General features: G+C 40.6%; 1 protein-coding gene across 3 annotated transcripts in view; it reads left to right on the top strand.

Annotated features, from left to right (window-relative positions):
- SPTBN1 (spectrin beta, non-erythrocytic 1) overlaps positions 1 to 13602 on the top strand; it is a 135850-nt gene that overhangs the window by 41071 nt on the left and 81177 nt on the right. For all 3 annotated transcript variants that reach the window (XM_072857568.1, XM_072857566.1, XM_072857567.1), the window contains exon 2: positions 1210 to 1406. In XM_072857568.1, coding sequence (XP_072713669.1) covers positions 1259 to 1406 — 148 coding nt within the window. In that variant the 5' untranslated portion in view covers positions 1210 to 1258. The remainder of the gene's footprint in view (positions 1 to 1209; positions 1407 to 13602) is intronic.

The following is a 13602-nucleotide window of genomic DNA, read 5'->3' as shown; positions in this document are numbered from 1 at the left end:
GTTTGTAAACAGCACAGGGGTTGAGAGCTCAGAGGAGCGAGAGCGGGAGGAAACAAACGGACGGATCCACAAAAGGAGAGATTTCCCTCAGATACTCTTGGAAGTCTTCGTGTAATATGACCATTTCTGTTAAAACCTAGTCTCCCCCCCCCAAATATTTAACAGCGTTTTTTATAACTATTATATTTTTAGAAGGGTGAATTGTGTGTTTGCTCTTCAGGGTGGGCCCTTGGGCCTCTCTGAGCACTGACTTGGGAGGGACTGGGTTATGGAGGATGCAATGCAGCCGCTACTTCACCCCCAGTGGTGGCGAGAGCTTTGGATCCGTGCTCCCAGGCCAACGGCTGTTCCTGCAGGCTTCACAGCCTCCAGTTTAGCAGCCGTTTATAACCTCCCTCTTCTTCCCCTAGAGAAGGTGTTAGGCTGTCTTATATTTAGTACTGATAAGTACATGCAAATTCCGATTAGAAAACGGTACGAATATGCTAACAGTATGCGACTGCCTGAAAGAGGAGAACCTCATGTAAAGAGTTGCGTTGGTGGGCTACCATTTTGTTGCTAGGGAGAGTTCAAAGCAATGCATCGGTTAGTTGTTTTTATCTTGATTAGTTCATAAATAAATTGCCAGGACCAGTCACAAAGTCAGCATTTGCATGTGAAGAAAGAAATGTTTCTTCAGATCTATGTGAAAAAGCTTCTGCTAGTCAAATGCTTACATGACTTTTTAGGCACTTGCATTTTTTCATCAGAATGTGTACCATTTTGTAAAGGTTTTGAGGTCTTCTTTGCACTTCAGATTTTTCTTAGCAGAGTTATCCATGTCTCCATATGCTTTAGTCAACTTTCACGCATTTATAAAGCTGACAGGCTGCTTTTGAAAATAACAATTGTGAAAGTGTCTTACTGCACCGCTTCATACGTGTTCCACTTTGTGCGGAGTTGAACATGACAGTTCTGGATATGTGTATGCAGCAAAGCTACTGGCTAGAAATCTTACTTTTGTGAAGTATTTAATTTTTTAAGAAGACTTGGAGCATTCAGTTGCTTTTTGAAGGACTGGTTGGTATCTAACCTGGTCTTGGGCTTGTGCCCAGGCTTTGAGTAAAAGTAATTGATTTTTGAAACCAGAAGTCTTGAGCTTGAATTTTAGAACTTTCTTCCAATATATGTATATTGTCTAAATTATTATTATGTATTTTTCTTCTACAGAGGTTTTTAAGAAGAATCTGATGGTGAGAATAGGTTAAGAAGACTCAGGATGACGACAACAGTAGCGACAGATTATGACAATATTGAAATCCAACAGCAGTACAGCGATGTCAACAACCGCTGGGATGTCGATGACTGGGACAACGAAAATAGTTCTGCTCGACTGTTTGAACGATCCCGCATCAAGGCCCTAGCTGGTAAGCACTGATCACATGAGCAAAACTCTGATGCTGTATGCATGTGATAGTACAGGATACTGCCTGTCTCGGTGCCTCCACCTTGTCGGTAAACTAGAGCTGAAATTTTCCTGAGGTCTGGTGCAGTTTGGCCGAACAATTTTTGAGAATGTTTCGTCCATTGACGTTAGTGGGACATGATGGTCCCATGTTGCTTTGCAGGATGTGCTCATATCTGACATTTTGCAATCACTTGGCTGTTCAGACTTACTATGAAGACTACTTTGGTGTAAGCACAGGAGAGCAGAGATTTTGTCCATGTATTTTTTTAATTAGAAGGTTGTACTTGACTCTGTTTCCCACCTCATAAGTCTCATCAGATATTAACCATTTTGGCTGTGTATTCATATTGCTTTGATTGGGTTTCTGTGATTGGCAATGATGTTGGTTTCCAGATTTGGAGAAAATCAGAAGGATAACAAAAATTCTGCTTCAAAGTATTGTCATTTGGAGGTGTTCAAAACATCTCACCTGTCCTGAAATGGAGGAATGTGGTAGGTAGAGATAGTTGTCATGTAGTAAATAATGCTGAAACTATAATTTTTCTGAAGAAGCAGAGCTTCTGAAATACATGCTGTCTTCTGCTGAATTACACTTGTCATCAGCAGATAAATGAAATGTGATTGGGTGGTTGTTGTTGTTGTTATTTAAAAGATTTGATTATTGCATATTAAAGGCTGTACATTAACCAAATTTGTTTATGCAGCAAGGAGATTATGTCATGTCCTCTTGGCTCTGAGGCATTGCCCTGCAAAGCAATTTTTATGCGTTCTGTAAATGATTTCCTGACTCTTATGGTAGCATGCCCACATTCCTGACCTCTGAACAAAATGCCTCAGTAGCGTGGGACATACTGTAAGCACAGAAGACAGCTCATAATATGCTGAGCATTCTGCTAGTGAAATTTTAGTTACAAGGACAGTTTTAGACCCAATACTTTATAACATGTTGAAGCAGGTTTATTAAATTAACCGTACCGAGACAAAGGTATCATCTTTTTCATTTGCCATTCTGATGAGACTGACTCCGGAGCACAGCGTGCCCTTTCTCCTCTTGATGCCGGCTGTGGGAGTGCATTAGATGCAGAACACCTTTACATGTCAGGCACAGGGCAGGATCAGGTTTGGAGCTGAGCAACAGGGAGATAAAATAGTTCACACAGGTGGGCAGAGAGCAGATCATATAACCCTTACTGAGGGTAGCAATGGTATCGACTTAATGGAACTGCTCACAGAAAGGATGTGTGTTAAATTTTGCTATCTTTAGAAGACTGTTAACTACAGCAGTTCTCATCACAGCGTGCATTTGAAATTACAGCTAAAATGCCTGACCTGGAAGGGGGCTGTGCTAGGTGGGGTCAGGAGCGGCCTGACCGATATCTGTGGTGGTAGATTGGTGGTAGACAAGGAGAATCTTGACTTGGGTTTTTTTATAGTTTGATCTTGTTTGAGGAAGAAACTGTATTTTACTCCTGCCACATTAGTGGTGGTAGGTTATATTATATTCCTTGGGTGGGAAGTGCTTTTAGTACAAAACTCATGAGCAGCATTTGGGTCCCACGTCTAGCCTTTACTGCAGTTGGTTGTTCCACTTACTTTTATGGCAGGCAGAGCTCCCCACCTGAGTAATGAATAATAAACATGAAACTCTTACTTCAAGGAGAAGTAATGTAAGGAAAGTACTTGAATTATTTAGGTAGCCTAAAACAAATACCAATGTCAAAGCAAATAATTTTGCTGAAGATTCTATTCAGAGGCATATTTAAACATTTTCCCAGAGTATGATGTGTTTATTTTTTTCTTAATAAGCATTACTCATAGTTATTTTAATTTGATAATGTTTCATACCTGTAATTCTCTACTGTTAGTGTTGAGAATACTGTGTGCTGACAAAACTTGGCTTAGCATACTGCACTGCTGCAGCACTGCTTGAAAGCCTAATCATGATGCAGGGAGAGAGGAACAAAGAGAGGTTTGTATTGCAAATCAAAGGTTATCGTTAAAGGCTAAGCCGTGGTACTCCCGGTACCGTTCAACGTATATTTTTGGATATGCTGTCTGGTGGGTAATCTTCCCTTCCATCTGCCCAGAAAGGCACTTCCAGGTTTTTAACAGCTGCAGCCTGGAGCTGGGATAGCAATAATCTCTGTCATTGTACTCGTTAAATCGAGACAGACTCTTTCTGGAAAGGTGTACTCTAATTCAGCTGCTTGTCACAGGATCAGACATGATAATCACTGTGTGAAAGCCTGCGGCTGGTAGTGCACACAAAGCCACACGGGGTGATACCAGGAGGCTCTTCTGGACTCTAAAACCCATAAATTTGACTGTCTGTTGCACCATCCCTTTCTCCTGGGTGAATTTCACTGCTTTCTGAAGCAGAAGTAGTTGTGCACCACCTGCAGGGCCCAGATTTACTGAATAACACTCCAGTCTGACTTAGATGGGCACTGGCTCTTTGCGGGCACGAGCATCTTCCCACATCTCCAAGACTGGCCATCTTCTGACAACAGCATTTTTCTTTCTGGAGGTCCTAGGTTAATTGTATCCAAAGACTGCCTGTGGATGTCCAGCTCTTTCAGTATGTCTGCCTTTTGTTGAAGTGACAAGATAAATCCAAAGGCTCTCAACGTCTTGCAGTTTATGAAATGCATCATTAGCTCCTTGTCCTAGTACAAAAGGTTTCAAAATGAACAGACCAGGCACTGGTTCTTTATTCCCCATCTATGAGATGCAAGCTGTTGCGTTCAAAAGTAGAACAGCCGTAGGCATTTTACACTGCCTGACTAATGGTTGTATAGCCAACGTGAATCTTTCTGTTGGTGCAAGCATCTTCTGTCCACATTCTTCAACAAGTTGTGAAGTGCCTCTTCTGTGAAGCTTCCGTCTTGTATTGATTCTAGTTTACTGTAATTCAGATGAAGCTTATTTTCTTTAAGGTAAAGAAAGGTAAAGAGTGAGTAGGCAAGAAGTGAGTTCTGTAGCCAGAGTCTGATACTCTGTTCTAGAAAGAATCATAATGGCCCCATGTTCCAGCAGGGTGTTTAAATATTTAAAGCGCAGAGCAGAAGATGGCGGTCAGAATAATCTGTGATCAGAACAGACAATGTATTGGAGAAAAGCTCAGTTAAAGCAGGTATGATATAATAATAGTAGAAAAGCACTATGGTCAGCACAGCAGCCTATAACTGATGATATTAAAGTGGTCAGTATACTGTGAAAACCAGAATGCAAAGGATTGTTTCAGTTTAAAACAAATAAATCATCTGTGAACTCAGCTTTCAATCAGAATCCAGATTTGAAGGGATATGCAACCAGATTGGTTGCCATTCATGTTGAAGTAACTCACTCTGCAACTGATATGAGAAGGTAACTGATCTCTACTTCGTAAAGTAAGATATCCCACTGTAGGAAATCATCTTTCACCTGTCCTTGTTCTCTGTGGTTCTTTGAAAGGTCCTGCTGGAAGACCAGGTAATTTTACCTGCTCCGTAGAAGCCAAAAAGATATCGAGTTTGTGCAAAATTCTTCATTCACAAATCCTCAGGTGTTGGATTTCGTCTGCCAAGGACCATTAGCTAACAAGATTTGCTGTGCAGTGCCTTGGCGCGTAGAGCTCTTACGAAAGCCTTAAAAAACAGTTCAGTTGCTCAGCAGAATTTTTCACACTCAGTCTGGGACTGTGACATTCAGATGTACCATGCTTGCCATCTCGGATGCTGTTTTCAGGTAGTATGAGAATTGTCACCTCCAAAACTTTCCATTTCTTCAGTTAGCTAATTCAATATTAAAAAATGATTGGCTAAAGTTACTCGCTCTTCTGCTCATTTGTGTTTTGCCCTGTTGTCCTCTGTGTTCACCTGTGTGACTAGAAGGTCTGTGACTCACCTGTCTGGCAGATGAATTAAAAATAGTTTCAAAGTTTATGAAGTAACAGGAACATATCTTCTTAGTGCAGGGCAGATGAAGCTGTGCATTCCTCTTTCAGCTCCACCCCAGTGACTGTGCACAGGTCACGACACTTGTCAGTGTTGCACATCACTGTTCATGAACGTTACAAGGGAATACAGGTAAGGAGACTGCACTTCTTGTGCAGCTTTCCTTAGTTGTCCTTATTGCACAAAGAGAAACTAGGCTTGTAATTCACGCCAGTAACTTAAATTCTCCCAGAAGCAAAAGGGGAAAAATCATTGAAATTGTTACTGAAGTTATACTATTGAAAAGTTTTTCTTTTTAATATGGCGGAATACCTGTTTCTTAAGGATAAAAAAGATAGAGAAAACTTGGAATGGGAAAGCGCTGGGTGCCATATGTGGGGCTAGTTAGCCCTTTTGGCCCTAATATTTGAGCTCTCCGCAGTTTCAGTGCCAAACGTCAGCAGAACAACCCCCCAAAAAAGCGAAAAGAAAGGTCCCGCTTGTAGTACTCTTCAGGTATCATGCACCTGTTTTTCCCTGCTGTCTAGCATAGCTCTCATAGCAAAGTTTCTACTGTTTTACTCCGAACATACACTAAAGAGAGAAAAAATCTGTATGGTCAGAATAAAGTTTCAGGTCTCAAGTCAATAAAAAAAAGGACAAAACGCAATGATTTAGAGCTTAAGAGAACAAACCTTTGGTTTATTCTTGGCTTTGAAAGAGCATACTGAGAGTAATCTCTTACAGTACATTTCTTGAATATCCAGTACCTGAGCTATCTGGGACTTGAAAATCAGTGCACTAATTTTAATAACAGCAAGTGCTTAAGGAAAGAGAACTCAGCAGTATATTGATGCTTGTAAATCAAGTTTGAAGGGCACATGAAGGATTCACTTGACACTAAGCAGAAACAAAAACCTTACAGCAGTGAAACTGCAGATGCATCTTCTTAGCAGTGGCGTGGCAGTGCTGGATATTAGTCCATGTTTTTGTTTAGCAGCCAAAGGCCTAATGCAGACTTACGCAGGTGAGCGTGAAAGGGCTTATTTTGAAAAATCTTATTTTGCTCAGATAAAAGCTCATGGAATTATTTCAACAAAAGCTTTTCCAAATGTCGACCTCACCCAGTGCTTTCCTTCTGAATTTTACTTCTGGAACCATTTCTCAGCTGCAGTTTCTAAGCTGCAGTACCATACCAGAATCTATAGGAGGCTGGTGTTGAAAACAGGAGTATCATTTTGCATGCTCTGTGTCATGCAGGCATCAAGGGAGAGAGCACGGCAGCGGAGAAGCTGCTGTACTTACGCGTGTCACTTGTAGTGTTGGCTGTGACTAACTAATGAACACTGTGCTCTTATCATAAAACAAGAAAAAGCTTAGCCTGTCTGTCACGGCTGATTTATGTGTTTGCTTTTAAAGTTGCTGGTGGAGAACTGTTTCTAAAGCAAATAGCAAAAACCAGACAATAAATAATACTTTGTTCTTAGCATTTTTATTTTTAAAGATCATCAGTAGACTGACCCAAAAAGAAGTGTCACTGTATGTCTGTGGTACATAAAATAACTTTCAAGTAAATGTGAGCAACTTGTATTCAATGATGTCCCATCAAAAATGCAATTTGGTACAGAGGTCCTTTGTATCTCATTGCTATAGTAACATGATTTTTGGTATCAGTTATGCATAGTTTGGGGGTTTGCTCTCTCTCTTTAGAATCAAACAAGTAGTATGCAAACTACGTGGAGGGGTAAGTCAGATTCTTTGTAGTCTGATTAGATACCAGATCCATGGTCCAATGTAGCTTCCTGAGTATAGAGCCAAGCTTCTGAAAAAAGTTACACTCTGCCGAATGTAACTTCGGAGTTTTCTGGAATCATGCATGCTTGTCTGCTTCATGGATAGTATTTATGATTACTTAGTAACAGAGTGATGCATGAACGTGATTGCGTCCTGGTGAATAACTGTAATCTGGCACACATTGCTCAGGCAGGACAAGCAGAGCTGGAAAAATAGGCTTTTTGCTTCTTTGGGGAGGGAGCAGGATAGGAGCAGTTGCTGGCAGCCCCGCTCTGGAAAGTCTGACAGCTACGATCATTTTACGTGTCTCAATTCTTTCAAGACTAAGCAATATTGAGTTGGACAGGTACACAGGAGAGCCCAGCATCTTGGCAGCAAATGAGCCTGTACTGATCGATCTTTAGATCTTTGAATTCCTGTGCATTAAGCTCCTGGACTGGAATACAGGTACCATATCTGCTTCTCGTAGTTTCTTGTGGAGAACTCCAGACATAAAGCAATCCTTATTCACCAAGGGCTGACTCTATGCTTGGACAGCAATTCAGTAATTTAGCAAAATAAGGTACAAGAGAATTCTGTACTGTAGTTAAGAAGTGATTAAATATAAAAAGCCATCTGTACCTAGACGAAGAAGATGGAAAACTGATACATGTATGCTGACTCTGTGGGCATGTGTGCATATGTGTATCTGCTTTTAGGATATTACCAATGAAATACCCATGAGGGTAATCCTGAAAGCAGGTAAATCTGCTTTATCGTTCCTGGGTATTAGACACATTGGCACTGCACTAACTTTCATAGTGTGCTTCCTTACTTGCACTGATTTTAGGTGAGAACTATGCCTCAATGCCCAGACTGGCGCAGCACAGCTCTCCCCTGTCTATTTGAGTTTCCGTCGTCCATTCATCACCATGGCATCAGGAAAGAGTAAAAGCACCAGGGGACATGCTTTTGGCTGCCTGCAACGCTGAGATGAGTGAGATGCACCGTTCTGCATCAGCTGAAGCAGGGACAGGCAAGCCCAGCAGGGAGAGACAGGGTAGGATTTGTGAAGAGGAGTAGAACATGCTGGCTGCACCAGCTGCTCAAGGAAAGCAGAAATACTCGCTGCGAGATACCCTCCATGTAGTTAGTGAAAGCTAAGCCAGGCACAAGCGTAGAGCTGGGATAAAATCATGCTGAAGTTGATGATTTAGGAGGAGACCTACCAGCCAGATTGTCAGCTGGTATAAATTGGCATTCTCCCTTGGCTTCTGTGAGACCATGCTGGAAACCACAGCTGGGAATCTGACCCATAGTGGCCCATTACGGGAAACCTGAAGACTGAAAAGACTCTAACGTTCTTTGCTGTTGGAATCAATGTTTTGGGGGAGTTTAATACAGAGAAACCATGGGATAACTATTAATGACCTTTCATTGAAATAATGAGATTGTTTTTAGATGTTTTGCTGAGTTGTCTTAATGGAAAGGATTTCTTGTTTATAGAAACTACGTGCCAATAATGGCAATTAATTTTATTTTTTTAATTTTTGACATTTATTTGGGATGAGGTTGGCTGTGGATGCATTTCAAAACCTGGTCACGAGCCTATAATTTAAAAGAAGTCTTTCCACAAAAAATGCATATGCAGAAGAGAATGTTCTCATCTCATGTCTTTAAGCATCTAGCTACCAATGTTTCTGTATTTATTTTATTTATTCAGCCAAATCTGCAATGTGCCTTGCATTTTTCCTTCTATTTGTTGCTTGGATACTGCATGAAAGCACTCCCTGAAGTATAAATAATGTCTAGCAGAGCATACTGCAAAGCGAAATTCAATATGGGATTAAAAAATGTTTACTAATTTCTGTTAACCTTGGAGCTCTTCTAATGGGGAAAGATTAGTGGTGAAATCATTCTCTCAGATCAGAACTTTGATTCTTATCTTGAGGTAATATCCTGGAGAGATAGAAACCCAGATTGCCTTGAGACAAATTGCCTTGATGGGGAAGAGGCAAAAAGAACAGGAACAGGGATGAGGACCAGACAAGTAGAGAGGATGATGAAAATCCACTTCCAAGTTCCACTTTTTTATTTTCTGGCATTTTTTCCTAAGTTTTGAACTCTTCTAGTGAGCAATGCAAACACTGCTGTTTTTTTGCCAACCGCTTTGTATGTGTATGTCGTATGATGATTTTTTTGAAGTTTTGCTTCCTTTAAATGTTGTTAAGCCTTTAAGGCAGATGGGTGTCAAACATGGACAGTATTTTTACATATAAGTGTATAATGTATTATATTTATTCTATACATTATATAAAAATGAAATATGGTTTGCTCTGGAATAATAACTTCACGAGTTTGAGACAGTTAGTACTTGCCAGTTGATCAGTAAGCTTTTTTGCAGTGATGGGCAATTCCCAGATGGGGAAATTTTGTGGGTGAGATTTGATGAAAGAAGATTTTTTGAAAATAAACAAAGAGATGTCTCTCTTATGTTGGCTTTTAAAATGAGGCTTTCAGCTCATGTTTCTGCATCTAGTATGGTTTTTTTCTTTAAAAAAACCCCCCAAAACCCAAAAAACAAACAAACAAAACCAAAACCCAAAACTTCCAACAATTTTTTCTAACATTTTCCTTCTCTTTCATTTTGAATGAACTACAGGATCAGCGCAAGCCTGTACTACCTCGGCTTTTCTGGAACTTTGTTGCTTAGGTATAAGAGGATCTAAAATTCTGTAGAGAGCCCAATTAACTTCAAAGGTTTCTAATTTAGGGGCTCGAGCTCCTCCGGTTATGGAACTGGCAAAATGGAGAGGTACTTTTTTATTCCTCTCCCCTAAACTGACCGTGTGTGAATGTGGCTGGTCACAATTGGGATGTATTTGCGAACATTAATCTAGTTTATATGCTTTCTGTTCGATCTTTGTGAAGCAAGGGAAATAAATGCTCTGGCTTATGGAGATTTGTAAAGATCAGTGTGTTCTGCTTGTTTTCACCCAATTTCCATTTTGCTCAGGAGTAGCAGGAGATTGAATTTTCATGCCTGAGTGATTATGGTGTAGCAACAGTGCATCTTCTGTGTTCATGGGCAAACTGGAAAAAAAGAACAGTGCAAAAGGAAGAAAAGAAAAAGGAGGGTGGGAATCTCTCTCTCTCCTACATATAAACATAGATGCAATTCAGATAGAGGAGGAAAGGAGGGAGGGAGAGGCAATGAAAGTAATTGCAGCTTCTAAAATAGCACATTAAAACCCATAAAAAATAATTTTCTGGATGAAAATCAGGAAGTGTTTTCATGCCAAAATTTCACAGAAAGCGAGTATGTTAAGCGCGTACCTGTGCACCATGCTTGATTTTAATAGACTTTTTAAGGGTTATTCATCTAAGTCGGGGAGCAAACCAAGTGCATTTTGTGGGCCACAAACAAAACCTGTGAGTGTAGTTGTTACAGTTTTTCAGGCATGGCTTCCCTGCTTTGATGAGTTCACGGAGTATGGGAAGCAGTACAGTTCAGAAGAACCCATTTGGACTGGAATACAGACCAACACAAAGCACGATTTCTTCCAAACACGAGTGGCTCACGTAGCTCTCTTCTGTGGGCTCTCCTGGCAAGTGTTCCACTGTTGCAGTTAGCAAGGACACGCTGTTACAAAAGTCATGTCAACTTTCCTGTTAATCTGGGACTTGTGTAAACTGAAACCCGAAACCAGGTGGAACTGACCCAGTTTCAGTAATAAGTTGGTATTCTGGCCTGATTTGTGAAAAGACTCCCAAAGGTTTCGTGCTCCTTTGGTCTCAGATGGTACAACCTACAAGTTCATCTTGAGCCCGAAGCTGGTTTGTGCCTGGGACTCGGCACGGAGCTGCTGGAAGGCCAGGCTGGACATGGCAAAAGGAAAACATGTGAACAGACCCTTCTGTAATAAAAATCCTTGTCTCTTGCTTTTTAATCTGCCCCTTTCCCTTACATTTTGATTGCGTTGGCTCTCCCAAGCCCACGTGAGTCACAGAGAATATATCTGGAAGGGACTTGGAGGACCAAATGCCTTGGTGTTTGGCACTGACTTAAAATCCCCTTTAAACAGAAAAATTGAAGTATTTCCTGAAATAGAAATGTTACTTAAGAGAAGATCTCATTTTGTTTGTATTTATTTCACCTTCTTCTGAGACAGTTGCTAAGTATTGCAGGAAATGGTGGGTTTATAAGATGAATGGTTCTGTTCCCACTAATACCTGCAGAAGAGGTAATTAAGTTGGCACGCTAATTTCTGCTTAGTGTGTGGGCTGCTCCTCTCTCTGTTCCAGCATCTTAGATACAAACTGGAGGGAAAACAGCCAACTCTTCAGGATTAATGTTATGCAAATTGTCAAATGTGATAAAAATAACTATTTCCTATTACATTCTAGAAGAATCCACAGCAAAAACCATCTTCCCTTACTCTATTGCCTATATAGGGAGAGATTCTGTTTTTACTGTGGAGACGGGGGTATCACAGAGAAGTCAGGGAAGGCAAACATGATTAGGAGTTTTCAGTTCTTAACTGGCACGGAGGGGATGTGTAAGAACTTTACCCTCTTTCGGGAGAAGAGCAAATGTTATGTGATTTCTGTGGCATTTTAGATTAATAAATCATCCTTTTTATCTTGTAATTTTTTTCTAGTTAGTCACCAACTAGAGAATTTACAAAAGCAAATAAGAGTATAGAGGAAAGACAAGGGTGATGATTAACCAGATTTGTAGCTATTGTAAGCTCTGGTGTGCATTCTGCTTCCCATTAGGAAGATAATTGTCTGTCGTGGAGTTGTAAAATCGCATCTTTCTTTCAGAACACAACAGTACAAAGCATGTATTTGTTTTATGGTACCCAGGGAACGTTTTGTGCATTGCTTTCTTGGCTTTTCATGTATGCATTAAGTGAATGTATTTTGAGGGTGGGCCTGTTTTGAACACTGTGTCCACCCCACATACTGTCTTTGTTGTTGACCCAGTAAAGCCAGCCAATATTGGTTGACTTTGTTGGTGGAAGATAGTGTAGATTGTGGATGGATGAGGTTGTCAGGGAATTTCTAGCTATTCCAATTCTAGGAAGGCCATGTGAGTAATACTAACGCTGCACGCTTACCAGTTATTTTCTGCAAAAGTTGTGAACTGGATCCTTGGCCAGGAAGTTCTTAGAGGGTCTTTTGTCTATACTTTTTTTGAGATTATGCTAAGATTTTTCTTAAGGGACTTCTTTTGGCTGAGAAAAGTGATAGTTTTGTTCAGTCTTAGAAACATTGATGATTAGGAATTTGAGTGGTAATTTTGCTAGATCTAACATGCGGTTTTTTTCCTTAGAAACACTAGTTTTTTCCTTTGTGGTAGGAGCCCATTCACTTCAGCAGCAGTTTTCAGAACCGTGTCAAGACAGATCCTGGGACAGATCCTTTTCTGTTCTGGGGTAAGCACCTGCCTCCAGATGTTACTTGTACATTCATAATATTACTGTAATCAACCTCTTGTTCTCCTTGAGGCTTTGCAAAGCTGTAATCGTGTCAACTAAGTCGCACTTTGCATTATGGTTAAGTGGATAATCATTTGAGTTTTTATTTAATAACTCTTAACAAGTACACAAATAATGCAAGCCATCGTTACCAGTCAAGTACTATGGGAGAGGTAAAATTCAAAGAATGCAAACAAAAGTTATTTCACAGCCATGGGAGAAAGCTGAGAACAAAATTTAGGGGGGGGGAACCCAACAAAACCCTCCCTCCCTGATATACTAAACTTAATATATGATTTGGCCCTTATTTTTCTCTAAACAGTGTAATCAGTGATGAATTACACCATGGACATTCCAAGCTGTGTTGATTTGATAAGCTACACTTGGACCAGTGCTAAAAGTTATCTTATCTATGGCCTTTAAAGTGTTAATTCACCTCCATAACATACTACCCTAATTAGTAATGTCAAGGGCCTAGTCAATTAAAGAGAAACAAGAGAAAATGAGTAGAAAGCAGGTATGAAAAAGGGCTTTGCATGCGAGAACCTTGCGATTGATTTGATGCATTGCTACATAGCAGCAGTAAACAGGTCTCAGGTTTACTAATTTGGAGTGGACAGCAAATAAATGTATTAGGACTGATGTGACTCAGATCAAAATGGGAACTGGCAGGATGCCCATTTTTTAAGAAGCCTTGCTACATATGGTGTAGAGTTTCACAAATACAGACAGATCCCCGTGTCGCTTTGCTCTTTCTACTGAATTGCCACCAACCTGTGAAGTGGAGCCTTCAAAATGTACGCCGAGGCCCAGCAAAGCAGCAGTAATGCTTTGGCAGATGAGTCAGCAGCGCCTGGCGATCAGGGCCATCCTGAGGAGCTGATATGATCATTAACAAAGTCTGTCACATCTGTTGCTTGGGGACCTGTTGTTCAGCCCAAGTGCCAACCTGGATGGCAGCTAAAATGAGGTCAGAATTTCACAC

Source organism: Ciconia boyciana, chromosome 3 (assembly GCF_034638445.1).
Source record: "Ciconia boyciana chromosome 3, ASM3463844v1, whole genome shotgun sequence".
NCBI lineage: Eukaryota > Metazoa > Chordata > Aves > Ciconiiformes > Ciconiidae > Ciconia > Ciconia boyciana.
This window is presented reverse-complemented; position numbering and strand designations above follow the sequence as displayed.